This window comes from Oreochromis niloticus, linkage group LG5 (assembly GCF_001858045.2).
Source record: "Oreochromis niloticus isolate F11D_XX linkage group LG5, O_niloticus_UMD_NMBU, whole genome shotgun sequence".
Lineage (NCBI taxonomy): Eukaryota > Metazoa > Chordata > Actinopteri > Cichliformes > Cichlidae > Oreochromis > Oreochromis niloticus.
Genome location: NC_031970.2, coordinates 20,220,010 through 20,240,793, shown reverse-complemented (window position 1 = coordinate 20,240,793; position 20,784 = coordinate 20,220,010). Strand labels below are relative to the sequence as shown.

The 20,784-nt window shown below is 40.2% G+C and overlaps 1 protein-coding gene across 1 annotated transcript in view; it reads right to left on the bottom strand.

The window, feature by feature from the left end:
- Positions 1 to 433: 433 nt before the first annotated feature.
- erc2 (ELKS/RAB6-interacting/CAST family member 2) overlaps positions 434 to 20,784 on the bottom strand; it is a 45,286-nt gene continuing 24,935 nt past the window's right edge. Inside the window, 10 exon segments of the mRNA XM_019358826.2 lie at positions 434 to 4,222; positions 4,342 to 4,514; positions 4,612 to 4,679; positions 5,173 to 5,790; positions 6,571 to 6,718; positions 9,398 to 9,778; positions 13,884 to 14,086; positions 17,801 to 17,941; positions 18,192 to 18,332; positions 20,629 to 20,766. Coding sequence (XP_019214371.1) covers positions 4,653 to 4,679; positions 5,173 to 5,790; positions 6,571 to 6,718; positions 9,398 to 9,778; positions 13,884 to 14,086; positions 17,801 to 17,941; positions 18,192 to 18,332; positions 20,629 to 20,766 — 1,797 coding nt within the window. The 3' untranslated portion in view covers positions 434 to 4,222; positions 4,342 to 4,514; positions 4,612 to 4,652.

Sequence of the window (20,784 nt, the reverse complement as noted above, 5' to 3'; positions counted from 1 at the left end):
CATGTAGCAAAAGCAGCGATGAGCAGTTAGGCTGCTGCCTTCATTTCTACCTGTTCATGTTTCTGAAGTCAAAGTCTCTCTGTGCTGGTTTTCATCAGTGCTTTGTGCTGTCAGCACAAACTAAAGGAACAATTATGTGTCCTCATTAGGATCCTGATTTGTGTTGGTGTGTGGGAATTTGTAGTAAAGCTGTTATGTTCAATGCTTTCCATGTGCACATTTTTCAAGGTATAAATGCTCAAATAAATACTTTACACACAGTTATTCTGAATCAGTCATCTTCAGTGAGGATTAAATCAGGTTTTAACTTAAATTAAATTAAAAATGCATGCCACGAAAGAGTTCGGGTCTTAGGAGGTTAAAGAAAGTAGACAAAGTTTATGTAGAAAGTGGCAACTGTTTAAGTGATTTTAGTTGAAAAATCACAAACGCAGACAGAAAGAAAGTCACCTTTATTTGATGGATATAAACAAGCTGGCCAACACTCAATAGTAATATTCTGATACAGCACATACAATAGCAAACTGGGGCACTGAGGACAGCCTCCTATAGTTTTTATAAAACAAAACATTACAGAGTATCCATGCTTTTTTTTCCCAAACTTACTCAATCTCCCTTTTTTTTTCATTTAGGGACTTTCTCTTTATAAAGTTGTTGTTGTTTTTGTTTAGTTTTTTTTAAATAGTTTTCTCTTGTGCATTCACACAACAACATACACGCACTCATAAACAAATAAATTGCAGTTATGCACACACACATCCCTCTTTTCTGAATGCATTTACACCAGCAACTCCAAGAACATGCTGCACTCTCACAGAACTGCACAGGCTGTCTACTAAGGGGACACAGTAAGTGAGACACACATCACTCTCAAACACAACATCACACCGTCACAATGCACGATGCAGATGCAATTAATGTATGAGGAATGATGCTTTATGGGAGATTAGCTCACGTTCACACGAATAATCATTCAGCATGCTGGACACACATTTAGTTTGCTCCTAGGTTTTTACTGTACACCTCAAAACATTTACCTATACAAATAGTACAGTCTCAAACTGGCATGTTCAGTGCACTGAAACAATAGAAAAAATAAAGCTAACTTAAATACAAAAAAATGAATAATAAAAAAGTAAACATAATATTTGTTCCGTCAAACAAAAGCGTTTCTGGCATTGGTCACAGTGATTTGTTTAATCCAAAGTTTTCAGTGATATGCAGTAAAACAAAAACAACCTGTTTACAACAATACAGTGAAAATGTATGGTAGGCTTTTTTTTCTTTTTTCTGAAGGCTTTTGAAAATTACCGGTGACTTTTCAAGTCTTTCTACACAGCTGTTTCTAGGCACCGATGAAGCCTTGCCTTCTCAAATCTGCCACACACTGAAGCGCAATGTCAGATTACTCTTGCGTCTAAGCTCAGGAAACCAGTCCCAGCCTCTAAGCCTTGGTGTCTCCGAAACCTTTTTTTTTTTGACACAACAGTAGAGAAATCGCTCTGCATAGAGAACAGGAGATTATCCTTACATCATCACTTTCAGTTGGCACATTATGTAAAAATCAACATGCATGGGCACAATTGAAATGTCGTCTACCATGTAAATCATATATTACTATTTCATGGTAGGAGAACTCCCTACTTCAAGTATTCAGTAGATAAGGACCTGAAAATAGAGGATTCATACTTCATCCCCTGATGGTGTAGTGAGAGGATTGTTGCTCCTCTGTCTGTTTGCATTGTCTTCCCTTTTGTTTTGTTTTTTAACATCCAAGTCAGGATTTATCTTAACATTTGTAAACACAAACAGCAAAGTTTCACACGGTCTGTTGGTTCTTGGTCAGCGGATCGGAGCCGTAACGGTGGGAAGCAGACACATAAAAGATGATGCACAGATCACCTTGGAGTGATGGGTGAATGGAAAGACATTTATATACAACAACCAACACTTGGCCATAAAAGGGAGACACACAGGCACCATGAGGGTAAGAGAAAGGAACTGGGAATTGTAACAGTCTACTTCATTTTTCCACTATACTGTAACAATTTGTGTGCGCGTTTTTTTTTCTACTTGGTTCGCTGTCACAGTCACATACATCATCACTTCGGTTTACAAGACGACAACGACGACAAACACACGAAGGAAATGCATCCAGACAGAGTCACTCAAACCTCTGGTTGGATGATAACTGTGATAGTCCTCTCACAAGTGCAAGCTTCTGACTGCTGAGTTCAGCAGACATAATCTCAATGCTACCTGTGCGAGCTGCAAAATTAAAAAAATAAATAAAGTCGCTGTTCAAAGTCGTCACCACAGGCAAAGTGGTCTTCAACTGAGTTGTTTTTCACATTAAGAAAGGAATGTAATAATGTCACCTTTTCTAAACTTCTAGATAGATTTGGATACACTTCTTTGTTTCCCATAAACTGTTCTAAAGCTAATTTTTTCTATTTGGGCTGTCCTGTATTTTCAGACAGGGAATGTTAACTTTGCTGCTGAGGGGGGTTTTCATACATAGTACAAATCAGAGGAAAATCACACCGCTCAACGCTCTAAATAAGACATTTCTCAGACCTCCAGCCAGTTAGAAAAATAACCATGAAGAAAAAAGAAACATATTTATATATATATATATATATATTATATATATTTATATAGTATCTTGTCAGTTTGAAATGATTTTCTGACCACATATAGACACACTCTATAGATTTCTCTCTATATGTATAATATATGCATATCTATCATATGTGTACAGTTTTTACGAGGCACAGGCCACCTTGTTGAGAAGGAGAAAACAAGTCACTATGTTTGGGGAGGTCACACAGACTACTGCTGGAAGAGTACAAGGGAGAGGGGAGCAGGAGCATACTCTGGGTCAGACACTGGTGTGTCAGTGGCTCCAATAGACCTGCAGGATAAACATCTATTGGACACTGCCTTCTCTTTATAGTCTAGAATGATGCTTATAGTAGCAGTATTTGCTGAGGGACCTAGCCTCTGTGTGTGGATCACAAACCCCTTTTGTCAAATCATATGTACAAAGAACTCCTTTACAGTTGTTTATGAAGCCCATTGTGGGATCAAGTCCCTTTACTGTAAAAGGACTAAAAGATGCTCTTTACCAGGTCTTCTCACACCGTTTAGTTTGAGCACCAGCAGAAGCACCATTAGTAAAAATTCCTGCAACACAGAGGAGGTGCATAGGTGCATAGTCTCAGAAATAATCTAAATAATCTGATCAATATATTCTGACCACTCCCTTGGCTGCTGTGATTGGACAATTAAATCATTTTGACTTGATTTAAGTAAGGATGGGAATGCATTCACTCTATGTTTCTACTGCATAGTTTATTTCTTTTTTTTTTTGACTACTTTTGATTAAAATGAGGTAAGATGAAGATAAAATCCATTGCAGCCACAGCCTTAAGGCTAAAACTAGCCAGAGAACTGGAAGGCCCTGCTTGCGCAGCCACAGAAACCTCTTGATGCTGCAGGCAAGGCTCAAGCCTGTCATCAGTCAGATCAAAGCTCTTCGTTTTACCAACAAGAAATGACAAAAGAAACCCTAAAACCACTTAATCTGGATTGTGTGGAACATGCTAGTAAAGGGACACCACGTCACATTTAGAAATGCTGAAGAAACGCATGGCAGGTAAAAAGGTTAAAAAAAGGAAAAGAAAAGAAGAAGTCACTGCGTGCCATGGAGGGAAAATATAGCTCAGCAACACAATCTGATGATTACAACACGCCGAAGGTCATGACAGCCAGGCAGAGGGGTCAGATGTCACCAGGTGAGTCAGAAGGGCAGTGAGGATTGAAAAACCATGACAAGAGTCAGGCGGAGGAGCCAACCAGAGCCAGAGGAGTCAGTCAGGCAGGTGAAACAGTCAGCAAGACAACCATGATCTTGAACCAGTCAAAGGAAGAAGGAGGAAGGAAGAAATACTGGGCTGACAGACAGTCATGAGATCTCTGCTGGGTGGATCAAGAGAGCGCCGTTGGCCTGAACTTGTGACAGACAGGTGAGTTGACCTCGGTGTAACCTCTGATACAGTGCTCCCGTGTTAATCACATGTCCAAGCAACAATTAGACACACACAGAACATCTCTTTCTCCATATCGTTCCCTCTCCATCCACTTCAGTTGTGAATATCTAATGTTGTGTGAAGTGGAGTGCGTCTTGTCCTGTTCACACCAAGAAGAGTTCCCACATCACCTTAAACAGAACATGAAGGAGACAGTGGAAGTTTCAGTTTGGAAAGATTTTTTTTTTTTAGTGTAATTAATATAATGTTCACTACAGCATGTCTATGCGTGTCCAAATGGGTGAAATACCTGCTCAGCTGTCAGTCTCTATGCATGACCTGCACACCTGAGTTCCCCCTCCTCTTCCTGGGAAAAAAAGGTCCCGTTGCTGGGTACTGATTGAGTGGAGGTAATAAATGTTTAGTTGGGTAGTGTTACAACATCATGGCATGGCTGTGCTCCTCCAGTAGTGACTGAATCATCTGAACGTGAGAAAAAAGTCTAAATGTGACAAACATGTTGAGATTTTTACAAAACACCACAGAAAGTAAAATTAAGAAAGTCTTAAATATTCCTCACCCCTCAAAACAACATTAGAGCTTTGGTTGTCACAGCAAGGATTATGCCCAAATGCCCTCCTCGTCATCCTGTCGTTGGCAGCGTTATGCATGAGGAGAAGAACGCAAGCAGAAGCTGTTATGTTGCTTTTAATCAAAGCAGCATGGAGAACTGGAGAGACTGAAACTGTGTCTTATTTATACAATGTAATATTAAAACAAACATCTAGTGACAGGAGCGATGTCAGCAGTTAATTCTTTGTTCGCTTACTGTCACAACTATTTCTCTACAACAGAATTTTAACATTGCATCTATTGTCCAACTATTGTGCTTCTGTATATTTGACAGTCTTTTGTTTGTTGACTGTCAAAGCGAACTTCTAACCATCATGGCTGAGATTATCACAGATATCTATGTCACATGCAAATACAGTATGTAGCTTGTGGCATTTGTTGGTCTCAGTTATTAAATTAACCCACTTTTAGGCCATTTTTACTTTTCTATATCAAAAGACTTCAGTGCTGACTTTTGAAACACGATGTAAATAGTATTTAATAACATAAATAACATGTGTGATCTTACCTGGTCCGGGGAAGGGCGATGGCCAGCATGCGGGGGTCCTCGGGCTGGTCCCCCGCGATGGTGGGGCGACGGGTGACGTGGATGTTGGGCATGGTGAGGGTGTTGGGGGTGCTGAGGGTGCTGGGGGTGTTGGGGGTGCTGAGGGTGTGGATGTTGGGGATGTGGCCCCTGTTGTGGAGGTCCGTGTGGGTGCTGAGGGTGAGGGTGCTGCGGAGGCAGATGCCCGTGTGGGTGCTGTTGAGGATGCTGGGGGTGCTGTTGGTGAGGGTGCTGGGGCTGTGGAGGGCGTGGGTGCTGTTGGTGCTGGGGAGGTGGTTGGGGGTGCTGAGGATGTTGCTGGTGAGGAGGGTGAGGGTACTGCATTTGTGGCTGCTGTGGGTGTGGGTGTTGCTGGGATGCCTGTGGGTGCTGTGGGTGTTGGAGGTGCTGCGGGTGTTGCGGATGTTGCGGGTGTGGGGCGTGTGGATATGGAGTCTGCTGAGGGTGGGGAGCGTGGGGATACTGGGGCTGGGGCTGAGGTGGAGCATGTGGGGGCTGAGGCTGGGGGTGGTGAGGAGCATGTGGATGATATTGCTCGTCTTCATAGTTGTCGGCTATCAGCTTCATTCTGCTTTGTGTCTGTAGGAGGAGGGCAGATCAGTGCATGACGCTCTGCAGTTTGCAGAAGTGAGGCGACTGCACACTTACAGTACATGGCAGCAACTTGTCAGTAACAAAGTAACTGTCGCTGTCCTAATTCATAACATAAAAATCAGGTTGTATTAAATAAGGCTTAAAACTACTGATTAAGATCAGCAACAAGTGTCACCCCCTACTGGCAGTTAGACAGACTGTATAACTCTTAGACACATCTACAATGGCTTTAGACCTAGAGGCTTCCTCCATTCTTCATATATCGTCTGTGGTTAAACTACAGTACGATTCTAGGTGACCATCCACTGTCCAAGGATCAGTTCATGTGTTTCCAAGGTGACATAAGACAAAAACTAGAGACAGAAAAGTGGCCAGATTGCCTTTGCCAGAATTTTACGTGTACAAATCATACTAGAGCTGTACACCTTAAAATTTGAGTTAGCTTAGAATTTAAAAAAAATGAATTTTTGAGACTGCTGTAAAACTGAAGTCTTGGAGGCAAAGACTTGTTATTCAACTCTGTTTACGGCCACAAATGATTTGCAAATTGAGATGATAATGAAAGCACATCACTTCATTTTAGTACTAGTCCAGAATTAACAGAGACTTAAGACATAAAAGCAGAAAAATGACTCTGAACTTGCAAATTGGTCACGCAGTGATAACCTTGTAGAAAATTGTTTAGCTGACTTGTGCAGCTACATTTTTCATTTTGGCAACAAGCATCGGCAGAGAGAAATTGTGGAAGTATGCTGCAGTACTAACATGTTGTTTGAGCTGGTGCATCAGTTTGTCCCGCTCCCTCTTGAGGGCTAGCACCTCCTCCTGGGTCTTCTTTTTATTCGAGGCAGACAGTTCCAGCAGTGCAATATTAGCATCTTTCTCACTAATTGCTGCCAGCAGAGCTTGTTGTCTGAAAGAAAAACAACATAAAACACTACAGTAGCATCTCCAGAAAAAACACTCTGTAAAAACTGCTATAATTGAAACTGCATACAGTTACATGAAAAAGAAACTCCGTCGTCTTTTAATTCTAATGTTTTACATATTAGCACATAATAATAAGACCTTGATTCTTTCCTTTTTGAGCAATTCTGTTGTAGATCATTATCCTGTTACAATCCTGTTCAGCCAGATTTAGCTATCAGATAGAAGGCCTCACATTTGACTCTAGAATACTTTGATATACAGAGGTGCTCATGATCCACTCAGTGAGTACAAGGTACCCAGACCCTGCGACTGAAAAACAAGCCAAAATCATCACCCCACCAACACTGTTTTAACTGGGTACGAGGAGTTTGTGCTGATATGTTGTGTTTGGTTTTTGTCAAACTTTGTGCTATTTATTATGACCAAACATCGCCATGTTGGTCTCATTTGTCCAAAGGACAGTTTTTTCTTAAGATGCAGTTTTACGATGTGTGCTGCCATGTTCTTTTTTTTTGAAGCTTTCTTCTGGCTCTCCCATACAAACCATACTGTCATGAACTTGAACATTTAACAAGCTAACCGAGGCCTGTAGAGTCTGAGATTTGGGGGGGGGGGGTTCTGATATTTCCCTGGACATTATCTGGCCTCAGGGTGAATGTGCAGCACATATTGACTTTTGGGTAGATTTAAGGAGCTTGGAAAGAAAAATGATTGGACTATTTTAAGTTTCTTGAAGAGGTTTCACTTCAGAGAAGCTTCTTCAGTTCTAAGACCAAATGGTGGAGAGCCCCAGGTATTTAAGCCCTAGTGGGAGTTGTCCCTTAAAAAAAACTGGGACTCTCCACCATTTGCTCTTAGAACTGAAGAAGCTTCCTGGATGAGAAGTGAAACGTCTTCAAGAAACTTTTTTTTTTTTTTTTTTTTTTTTTTTTTAATTGAGCATCAACAATGTCATACAGAGATATACATATAAGAAGGCCACAGTGCTCCTTTTTTTTTTTTTATATATTTATCCCACCCCAAAAAAAATACCGGACACCGATCCAAAAAAAACAACAACAACAAAATAAATAAATAAATAAAAAAAAAAATTAAAAAATAAAAAAAAAAAATTAAAAAAATAAAAAAAAAAGAAGAAAAAAAAAAATAAGAAAATATAAAAATAATTTAATTAATTAATAAATAAAGTGAATTTAAATAAGGTACAAGGAAATTCACCATATTTAAAGATGTGCACTTAAAAGGAGATATTTTACACAGAATTAATCCCAATCACACACACACAAAAAAAATAAAAATAAAAAAAAAGCATTTTTGGCAGCTGTCAAGCCTCTTTCAGGTGGGTATGATTTTAATTTTCTCTAAATGTTTTAGGAATGTATCCCAAACAGCAAAGAATCTCTCCTTCGACCCCTTGAGAGCGTACTTTATCTTTTCCAGCTGTATAAATTGTGTCAGGTCACTGAACCACAAAGCCGCTTTGGGTGGCTTTTGTGACTTCCAATGCAACAATATCCTTCTGCGTGCAAGCAGTGTAGTGAAAGCAATTATGTTTTTATGACTCTTCCTTAATGTTCTATGTCCTCTATCTGTGACACCAAATATACCCATAACTGCATTGGGTTGAAGCTCAATATTCAATGCTTCGGACAAACTGTTGAATATTGTTGACCAGTAGGCTTTTAAAGTAGGACATGACCAAAACATATGTGTTAAATCTGCAGAGGGATTTCTACATCTCTCACAGCTTGCATCTATGTTTGGAAATATTCTGGCCAGTCTTGCCTTGGAGTAGTGAATGCGGTGTAAAATCTTGAACTGTATGATGTTTAATTTAGCACAAAAAGTGCTGTTGTTTACTCTTAACAGAGCGCTCTCCCAGGTCTCCTCCTCTAAGTCCACCCCCAGCTCATTCTCCCAGTCTGCTCTGATCTTTGCCATTGTTATATTCTTAAAGGAGGCTATACAATTATTAATTCTTGAGATAAGGCCTTTTGGCTTAAATGTCAATTTCAACAGATCGTCTACAGCAGTAAATGGAGTTATATGTGGAAAGTCAGGGTTATGATGCTGAAGGAAGTGTCGAACTTGAAAGTATCTAAATAAGCTGGACCGAGGGAGGTCAAATTTGTGTGACAAATCCTCAAAACTTGCCAAGACACCGTCTATATACATGTCAGAAAAGTTATGGAGGCCTTGTCTCTGCCACAGAGCAAATTCAGAGTCTAATCTGGCGGGAAGGAAAAGGTGATTGTTGTGTATAGGGGTTAAATGGAGAAGATTTTCAAAATCTCTTCAAGAAACTTAAAGAAGTCCAATAGTTTTTCTTTCCAAGCTCCTTAGATTACAATGACCTGGATGACTGAGAACCTACACAGACATTTTGGGTAGACTGGCTACTGTTTTGAATATCAGTATGACCACTGTGGTGGATTTCATATTACTTTTCGTTCTGATAATGAAATCAAATTTGAAATTGCAGTGCCATGTCAGCTGTCTTCTCATAAAGAAGGTGGGGGAGGAAAAAACAAATGAGCTGGACTACATTTTGAGAAAAGAAATCAATCCAAGGCTTAATTACAAGCACATTTTTAAAAAGGAGGTTGAAAATGTAGGCCGCCAATCTGATTCTTGCTAACAGCAAATCTCAGAAAACACTAACTTCATTTCAAGGATCTCCTCCAGCTGTTTCCTGCGTTCTTGTCTCATGTTGGTGAGGTGAGTGTCCCTCTCCTGTAAAGACTGCTGTGTGGAGGAGAGACGCTGCTTGGTGGCATCCAGCTCTTGCCTCGTCCTTTCTAACGTGTTCATTAGCTCCTCCAACTGACGTTTGGGAAAACAAGGACACATATCTCATTAGGTAATTACTAAACTGTGTATCATCAGGGGTAAATATTTTTTTTTATTAGGGTACATCACCTTCAAGTGGTGACCACCATCTATGGAGCTGTCCTTACGAGGGTCCTGTCCCAAGCCTTTCTTGTCACCTTGCGGCCCCAATTTGATATTCGAACCCTTTTTAACTTGATCTTTACCCCCTTGTCTGCAAAACCACAAAATTTGTGCGTTTCCATTAAAAAAAAAATCTTGAAGTCAGTATGAAAAATATGAAAAATATGTAGACTTATGAACTGGGTGCATTTTATACCCAAAACCACAACAAAAATGTGAAACACAAAACAAGCAAAGCCAGTACAGCAATGGGCGATCATGTCAAGTGCATTTTGAATGTATTCAGTTTCAAAATAGTACCGCTCATGAGATCACCAGGACAACAACAAAACATGAGCATCACAGATGTAGCGATAGCTTCATGTTAATTGCATTGCTGTGATAAATCACAGGTTTAAGCACCAGTGTTAGGATGGAGTTAGGAAGAAATGGGGATGTAATGGGAGCAGGGGCATTACTTACCTGGGAGCTAGACTGCAGATGGGGAAAGGAAAAGGCAGAAGATAAGGGGTTGATGGAACGAGTGAAGTAGACATTGGAAGCAGGAAATAAGAGAACGCACAGGAAAGTAAAAAAAACAAACAAAAAACAAAACAGACACATTAGAACCAGAACATAAAGAAACAATCACAAGAAAAAAGTACAGTGAACCCAGAGGAGATCACGCTGTGTTCATTGCTCATCAAACAACATGGGAAATTACAAACGCGCCTGTGGCAGTCACTGCTCTGCAGCCTGACACAGCTAATGCAGGATGCCCCTTCTCTGAAAACAAGGGTCCATGTGCATCTTCTGCCAAGCCTGGGAGTGGCAGACATGCATTGAGTCAGGCAAAAGTTAGCCGGGCAAAAATAAGAGGAGAGGACAGGTTTGAGAGCCGAGCAAAAGGAGAGGAAGCCAACGGTGGTTTGATCAAGTGGGCAAGAAGGGAGCTAGTGGGAGAATCAGTTATGGATGCAGGGTTGTTCAGACAGAACAGACCTGACTGAACTGAGACACTACAGGACTGAGGGCTCAGTCCAGACCCTACCTACTACAGCACCCCACACTGAGCGCGTGTAGACGTGGAGCACAGCAGCTCTATTCATGCAGGCCACTAGGGCTGATCTTTTCCTTTAGTATCTGGTAGAGCAAGCTAGGCAGGGCACGTGGGGGCAGGTTGGGATGGAAAGCAGGAAGAAGGGGGCACTGGAAAATAGGGTCTGTCAGGTGGTGTTAATGGGATATGAGGGTGCAAGGGTGGCTGGGTCACAGAGGGTGACTTGGGGTGAGGCGAGCAGATGGGTGGCTGGAATGAGAAGGGGAAGCGTGCTCGTGGCAACAGCAAACATCAGCTGAGGGCAGACACTTATACAATAAGCTACTACAAACAACCAACGCCACAAAAAGACACAAAAGGGTGTATATTTGTGTGTCTTAAAGTGTGTTAGCAGGAAGCTATTTCCACAAGAACACAAGGAAGTATAGAATGTATAGCAAGTTCAAATAAGATGTAAAAAAAGTAAAGAAGTCAAAGCAAGTGGGTAAATCACACCAAGTTCTATCGATAAAGGTGCTGATGCGTGCATTATTTGCAGTATTATTAGTATTAAAACATTTACAGTATATACAATGCACTTTTAGTTAGGGTTACAAATTACAAAATATTTGCCTTTAAAACTGCAATTTTTATATTGGCAGTTTGCTGCAACACCGGTGTGACTGAATTTACTGTGTGACTTTACCAAGCATCACCATGGAAACACGCCAAAACAGGAAAAAAATGAGTGTAGCATGTGGTGCAAATAAATGCCAAACAATATATGCCTATCTGGACATATATTAACAACATTATGACCTGATGATTTGCATTTATATGAAGTACAACCCTTGATCTTTAAGGTTTGAACTTCATATTTGCTTAAAATTTGACATGGCTCTTTAATTTGCTGTGATTGCTCATACAGCAAAATATTTGTGGACTTTTTTCCCACTTTACATCATCAGTGCACAGATAAATGAGTGTTCACGATGACTGCTGCCCAAAAATAAACATGCAACACAAACTCCTTCTCCCTTTCACGTGTATACATGCACACACACACACACACACACAGTCACACGCATAGAAATGCTCCTTAAATGATCAAAAAGCAGTCACAGGCACAGATGCAGACTACAAAGCAAACACATGCTGAAGAAATAAAAGCAAAGATGAATCCAGGGATCTTTGTATCATGTATGCGAGTAAAGTAATAGCACTACGGACTAAAAACAGACTGTGTAACTCGATACAAAGATTTTTGAATCCTTTAAACAGCAGGCAGACCCAGGCACACAGGTGAAACCAGATGCAGTTGCGGCAGTCGCGGTCGGAGACTTTAACCACGCAGCCAAGCCTTAAGTGCCAGGGCAGAGCACTCACTTTCCCAGGAAATCCCACACCATGCCCCCTATCTGCTGGGGAGCAGTGGACACAGAAGGGAGCGGGTCAGGGGGAGCTCTGCCACCGGGACGAGGGGTGGGGCGGGGGCAGGGGAGGGGGGCTGGTGTCAAAACAGAGAAAGATTTGCAAGGGAGATGAAGAAGAGATTTTGAAAAATCAGAATCAGATTTCAGAACAGAATAGAAGTAGGTTGAAAGTTGATCCATGGCCAGGGGTAAAGAGAGGGGCAGGTGAGCATGGTACAGAAGACAGAGAGGGAAACGGGACGGAGAAAAGTGGGTAAAGGTGGCAAAAAAAGGACAAGAAGACGCAATTAATCAAACACCACTAACAAAGTACCACGACATTAATCCTATAATGATCTGAGAAGGGAGTATATAAGTGTTTTTAACACTAAGCAGTGGCAGGGGAGAAGGGCTGTGTGGTCCTCATGCAGATCAACCAATCCCTATGTTAGTCTCATCCGCTTGAATCCTGTCCAGGTAAACGACGATGATCTCCTTCATTAGACAAACCAAAGTGCAAATCTGCTTGCAGTGCTGCTCCCAGGAGAGAACCAGAGAGGCCACCTGCTTTATTTCTGCACTCCATTAACTGAACTCAGATGACCTCTTCCGAAAGAGAAGTGACTGAGTGGAGCGTTGTTGATATTTATAAACAAAACCTAAACGTGTAAATCCAAACTGTGTGTACAGAGCGCATTATCCAATACCATCGAGTGCAGTGCAGTATGAGAACATCACGACTGAACATAACATGGAAACACTATGAAAATGTGCACAGAGCCACATGGAAATTTGCCCAGCATACGCCGAACACAGAGGACTGTAAAGCTGACACACACATCCATCCAGATCAAGAATAGACTGCTCAGAGCTACAGTGGCACACTGTATTGCTTATGGTAATACCATTAGAGAGTTGGGTAACCTAAATTACAAAATAACCTAATTTATCTGAAGATAAATGAGGTTTTGTTTGTGATATAGAGAGTAGCAGATTTAAAACCATCTCTTTATGCCTGGTTACTTGTTATGATGTGAAACAAGCCACAGAAAAATACATTTTTTGTATCATACACAATGTTTTGAGCATTTTGGCCCTGGCCATTTTTTTCTTTCTTTCTTTTTTAGTGATGTAAAGGGGGGACTCTCACTTTTCACGTACAATTTTACTTCCAGCAGACCTGACTGACTTGTTCTCTATTTGGGACGCTAATTTACAAAATTTATCTCATGTTGTATCTTATAAGAGCTAAAACTAATAACAGAGACAATAAACTCATAAAGAAAATGTCATTTTCATGAGGCCTTTTCTCATGCAGTCCTTTACAATTGGATTTCTTTTTGAACTGGCCAACAGAAAGAATGGCGATTTAAGAAACACCTTTATTAGTGTCCTAAACCTGCTACGTCTATCTTTTATATACAGTCTATGATCATACATGAAATAAACACACAGTATGTATGTACTGAAAAGTTTGTTTTTCCTTTTATTCTACTTGTTTTTTCCCAGTTTTTGTGTTTTTATATTCTCTATATTTATATTGTATATAAATATCTTGAAAGCTAAGTGGAGATAACATATGTAAGCTAAAAAATAAACAAAGAATGGACATATCAGGCATTTTCAGGCAAACATATTAAATTGCCTAAGAGGTTTGCTGAAATTGCAGGCAGGTATGCTAATTTTATTTTCATAGATGTAACAATGGTCATAGAAAACAGAGTGTAAGTTAAAAGGTAAGGACTAAAGCAGTCAGAATTAGTTACCTTTCCAACTCAGCAATTTTCTTGTCCTTATCATTCTTTTCGGTTTCCACCTCTCGCAGGATGTCCAGGAGTCTCTCCACCTCTGCCTGGGCCTTATTGGCTTCATCCTTGTAGTAGCTCACCTCCTTTTCCAGCAGCTTCACCCGGTCCACATACTCTGGGTTCCCTCTGGAGCCCGACTGCTGCTCCACTTCATGGGCTTTCTGCATCAACATGCCAAGAAAAGACAAATATAAACATGTACACACCCAAAAACACACAGTTAACAAAAGTATCAACACAGTATCAGCAAAAGTGTGAAGCGCAGAACGTTTTACTGTCAATGAAAGAGAGATACATACAGTACACTGTAGTCCATCAGTGACTTATATTATCTACGTCTCTTGCACTGTCCCTGTACTTTCAAATGAATAAAGCCGAGGCAAATGTTGTGGACGAGGGCATCATTAATGGTACTGGCTCATTAGTTTTAACAAAGCTATTATTTAGCTCCAATTAAATGGTCCACTGAGACTCCCAGTCACTTCATGCACGTGGAGCAGAATACAGGAATTCAGGATAGTCTGTGAGAGTTTTGTATGTCTATGACAATAATAACAAATCATTATAAGTTAAGCACTAAATTGATTCACTGGCTATCAAAATCAGAGGTCTAGTTTTTGGACAGCAAGGACATCTCTCCACTACAGTGGTACACAGCACCCTGGACAATACACAGCCACGTATGTTAACACATGTCGCAGAGTTACACAGAGCCATCCACCAAAACACTGCAGTGATCTTCAACCACGGCCGATACCTTCGCTAACAGCACCACACTGAGACAAAAGAGAAGCGTGGCAACACTGATACTGACAACATGCACAAAGGTCGACCAAGTCATGCAAACCCAACAAAGCTGCACAGTCTTTGCAATTGTCAGTCCAAAGAATGAAGAAAGAGAAGCAAGGGCGACCAAGTAAATCTGTTCTAAGTGTCATATTTTATGCATGAGGAACGATGCTAGAGTTTAGCTTAGAGGAGATATACATAATTTCATTTAAGACCCAATAATCCTAGTTGAAATTTATGAAAAATAACTACAACAGACAGTTATTGGACAACAAATTGCCCTCCATATGGCCCCTGCAAATTTTGCAATGAACAGTATGCTACAGAAGAGCATTTATAGGAGGCTATAGGAAGGAAGCACTTGACGATTTGAGGATTTTGCAGTTCAATTACTTTATTTATTTGAATGCATTCTGTGTTTTTATTCTGTTTTCCTTATCTATAACATTTCTTCAAGAACCTCTGAAATTGCCAAGATCCACAAAATACATGAAAGTGGGTCAAATTGGGGAGATATCAATATTATAATTCACTGTCAAATAGTTTGATATTTTTGAGGATTTTCACAGAGATGCTAAAACACACTAAACTGAAATTCTGTGCTAAAAATGTAATATTTAGACATAATTCAATGACAAATATGTTTTAAAGAAAGGTTTGTTCACTCTGTTTGCCTCTTTTTATTTTTTTCACCGGTTATAAGTGCACCAAATATGAGGAAACTTGAATACCATGTCCTGTGACTTCAATTGCATAAAGTCTCTGAAAGTCCGAATGAAAAGTTTACTATTAATTTGTCACATTCCCCACATGAACTTCTATGACAAAACACAGGTGTGCTGCATTTGAGGTCAGTGTAACCTGTAGAATTCAGTGAATGTATGGGTTCCTGTTGCCACACAACTTGTAAAATTTGTTACATTTAAATGTTTTTTTGTGCTGTGGAAGAATATGACAGTGTATTAAGTATAAGCACTGAAAAACTATCTACAAAGCCACAACTAAAAAAAACACAACTTCACACATAGTTAAAGCTAATGCAGTCTAACAGTCCTGCAATTAATCCCAGGTGTGTCCTTACATGACACAGTGTAATGAGGCTATACTAAATCTTAGGAAGACTTTTACATGTAAAATGTAATTAAAACAAAGGGCAATAAACAGCTATATAAAAGAAAATTAACCTTCATAAAGACAGAATTTATTGCAAGATTGTTGTTTTAGTTTGAGCTACATATACTTAATAAAATGGCAGAAGAATCTATATTGAGCACGTTCCAGCAGACTAAGTAAGCCTTCGGTTCTGCATATGTAGCACCAGTTTCACCACATATCACAAACAGTTACAGGATGAGCACAGTGCACAGGACTCTGACTACAGCTCATTATATCAGTACAGTGCAATGAACAACATGCATCCTGGGTGGGTGAAAGCAGGACCTGTGCTGGGGTTTGGCACGATCACCATCTAGCATATTTCAAGGAAGTTATCAGTGTCCTCATGCTTTCAATATGTGCCTCAGAGAGCTCAGGAGAGGGACTTACAGGAGTGTTCATGTGACTGAATAGCTGCTCAGCTTGCTACATTGCAAACAGAGGGTTTGAGGAAGGAACAGGAGGGAGGCGGGGGAGTCCCGGGAGAGTAAATGTCAGGATTGAGTTTGAGCCAAAGAGAGAACAGCAGGATCAGACATGGTACAGTACATGTTTGACAGATAAGTAACATAGTACACATGTTGTTAGGCTAACGGCAACACAACAGAGACAAACACAGAGGAAGAGATGATACAGCGATAGTCTCAAGAAGGAGAAGAAGAAGGCAAAGAGGGATATTTAATGACTGCCTGCTACTTGCAACACCCTTAAAAAGCATGGCTGCCTGTTACAGGAGACAAAGCACGATGGCAGCCATTAGCCTAATGAAGTGTGCTTTATATAAGGTCTGTTCACATTTCTTGTTCAGGTCCAAAGAAACAGCCTAATGAAGGATAACATGTTCTCAGAAGTGAGACCTATACTGCTACTTTAATTTTTAAATGGGACAGAGCTTTCTTCACTAAATAATCTGTGATCATACCTAATCTTCCCTCAATGACATTAACACACAGGCCAAGATCAGACCAGCAGGAAAATATGAACAGAGAAAATACGCTGCACGTTAATTTGGCCAATCATTTCTACAAAAGGAATAGTTAGCCTTTTTTTTCTTATGTCTGTAACTGCTTAACAGTCTCCACTGAAGTGGTCCCTGAATTCACAATGAGCTCATTCCTTTCTTCGCAGTGGACACTCAGCTCTGGCTTCTTATCTACAGTTCAGTGCAATTAAAGAGAGACATTGCTACGGTCTTCATTCAGAGTACAGAAGCTCTCCGCAATTCAGACAAAGAGACATCTATAGAAAATATAGCCGTACTGGCTGCTAAAATGGTCAGCTTTCATCCAGACATTTCTGAAATCATCAGCGGAAAGTCATCATTTATATATGACCTTCAGTGAGAGTAGCATTACGCTCATTTTTAAGTTCTTTCTTCACAGTGGAGCACTGATAGCACAACAGTGTTAACCACAAAGTCCAGAACATGGCTGCTGTCGAGCTGTTAAACACAGGTTTCCTGAGCACATGAAATTGCTTAACTTTATATAGAGATTGAATAGTACAATCAAAAGCTTAGCAGCAGCTGCAACATGAAATGTGTCGTTTTCCCAACATGTGCAAACTTGTGTGAGAGTCTGTCTGGTATAATGCTAGCTTTACTACACTGTTTGACCCCAATTCAGGATTTCCGACTTTTCCACCTTTACTTGATTAACCTCTAACTGAAGCACAACAGATCTTTAAAACCAAAACTATTGAATAATTAGGATTGGCTGCAAAAAGTAACTGTGTAAAAATGTGCATTAGATAAGCCTTCTTTTAATATAGATGGTTGTGGGAACCATTATCTGTAATTACTTCTTTCAAAACAATCTGCTGAAAAATTCTCTACAGGTTAAAAACTGTGAATTGCTCGTCTCTTAAAATCTAAATTAAAATTTCGCATTATACTGTGCGAGGTGATTCGGCGGTGAGAGATGCACACCTACCTTCTGTAACTGTGTCTCCAACTTACTACATTCCTCTTTTTTCTGCTCGATTGCAATCTCCAGTGACTTGAGCTTTGAATCCTTCTTGAGGCCAGAGGATGCCAGGGATGATGCGTGTTCTTTCAGATCGATGAGACTGGACTGCAGGTGAGTAGTCAGGACAGACAGTTAGCAGCGCTTCAAACCAGGCAGGCCAGCAGAGTGCCAGCATGTGCAACAAAGTTAAAGCGCCCGAGGCGACTGCTTAAATGGCACCTAAGCCCTACTGAAAGAAAGTGTTTCAATATTTGCTGTGCATAAAAAAAGGTGCATGCTCTGCAGCAAAGAGAAAGACACAGTCATGTGTACACAGCTCTGTAGCCTTATGGAGAAAATCTCTTTGCTCACTGACCTCCTTTTCTGTTAGTTCTATCTGCAGGCTGTTCACCTTCTCCTTCAATTCCTTGTTCTCTTTCTTATATGATTCCACTTCTTCCAGTCGTTCTCTGTCTTCTCTCTCCCTTTGGTCCTTCAAACGCTCAATAATCCTCTCCTAACACAGAAGCACAAAGAATTAAAACTCTTCATATGATTGAACGGTTAAGAGTCTGTATAAACATTAAACTGCTGAGATGTTCATTTAAGATTGTTCCAGCTCAAATCAGAGATTTGTATCAGTTCATTCCTTTTAAAAAACAAATGTCTCTAGTTATGTGAAATTATTATCACACATGAAAAATACAGTTATTAAGAAATTAAGACTAAAATTAAGCTAAAATGCTGAATCAAGTTAGATGCCGTGCCTGGAATTTTACCCCAGTGCCACTTTGTTATTTTTTCCTTGTTTGTTTTTATAAATAAAGATGTAATCATCAAAATCTGGTTACTAAAAATTGAATAAAACACTAGTGCAGGAAAGAAATAATGATATCTAATGCAGCTAGAAGATTACATCAGCTCTTTCCTCAATTATACATAAATCTATGAACTGTAATAGATTTACTACCAATATTTGGTGAGGTTCCACGATTTTTAGGAGGATTGAGAAAAGTCAAAGCTGATGGAGCTTTTTAAAGCACCATTATGGGCTTCACAAACAGCCTTAGTGCAGGGCAGGGCACAGTCTCCCTGCTGTGACATGTGTCTTTATCTCTCTTCTTTGATATCAAGGAATGTAATAATAGCTGTAATAATAAATGTCTTAATATTTTATACTATTCACACTTCTTTCTGCACAAGTACAAATCTGATCTCGTCACAATTTCAGAAGTTCTGTACGATCACTCCACAGCAACTAGACGCAACTTGTACTTGTTTAAAAAAAAAAAGAAGCAGAAAACAAGTATTTTTACTGACATGGTTCATTAGAGGAAATGTTTAACATATGCGGGAATTTCACCAGCTACCAGCTGACTAAGCTTAATATGAAGTCTGGAAATAAGAGGAAGCATTTCTGTTTGTGTCTCTTCAAATTCCCCTTACAAGCAACTCTAAAGTTCAAGTACCTATGACAACACCGAAGCTTACATTATTCTCTTTAAAGAGTGTAACTTTTACTAAATTAAATAAATAAATGTGTATTTCCCAACTAGTTGCAGGTTGTTGTTTGCTGTCGCTATGAAAGGCCGATTCACTGGTTGTTAGGGACAGTGCAACTTTTCCCTGTTGAATCCAGAATTGGATTTAAAATCCCTCTCCTCGCATACAAGCTCTTGAATAATCAGATCCCAGTATATCTTTAAGATGGAACATATCACCCCAACAGAATACATGACTCTCAGACTGCAGGCTTACTTGACTTTTACATTTTCCAAAAGTAAAACGGGAGGCAGAGCCTCGAGCCTCCAGGCCCTTCTCCTCTGGAACCACCTCCCAGTTTGGATTCGGGAGACAGACGCCCTCTCTACTTTTAAGATTAAACTTTCCTTTTTGATAAAGCTTATAGTTTACTAAGGCTATCCCTTTCACTCTTTATACATCACTTTTGCATATAATCATTAGTAGTATTTAAATACTGGCTGTCTCTCTTCCATAGTGTCTTTTGTCCTGTGTCTCTTCTCTTTTTCCTCATCCCCAAACGGTCACAGCAGATGGCTGTCCGTCCCTGAGCTGAGTTCTGCCGAAGGTTTGTTACGTCCCACTGTTGACAAGCGCTTGCTTTTACGAAGTTGTCTTATTGTTGGGGTTTTTTTTTTTCTCTAATATTAGCTTACAATATAGAGCGCCTTGAGGTGACTGTTGCTATGAATTGGCGCTATATGAATAAAATTGAACTGAACTGAATTTAATTGAACTGATGGTGAACAAGCTCCTTTTCTACTTTGTGTGGCACTTGCAGTGTGTTCAAGTTTCACTAGAGCCCAGTGAGAGAAAGTGTTGCAGACAAGTTGGAGCCACCCATACAAACGCTGGCAATGTGCCAATCTGTTAGTGACCAAAACAACCACAAGGAGGTTTTTGGTGCAGCATCCTCTTTGTGATGAGTGTCACTTAGCAACAGCCAGCAACCATTTGCCAGTCGGTCAGGGAATACAAGTTTGCTTAGGACCGTGTTACTGCGACCTAACAGAGATATAAAACGTCAGGAAAAAGGTTTGCTAATCTCAATTTCATCTGTCTTGTCGACAATGATGCTAATGTTTGGTCCTTGTGGTCTTCTTGAGAGCATACAAGAAAAAAAGAGGTCGTTCACATCCTGGAGTTTGAATGAGTGATTGTCTGAAACAGTCACCTGGAAGTCCTTCTGCTGTATACATCCTTTTGATAATATGATAGTAACTACAAACAGATAAAGTTTCACAGTTCAGACAGTGTTACAGGTTCTGTGGTATAAGGGTGATGTGATCTACCTTCTCTGACAGCGCCTCCTCCAGGGTGGCCAGGGCAGTGTCTGTGTTACTGGAGTCGGTCTGCAGAGACTTGACCCTGTCCTTGAGGTTCCCCAGCTGCTTGTCTTTGTCCCGCAGCTGCTCCTGCAGGTTCTCAATCTGACTCAGAAAAGTAAG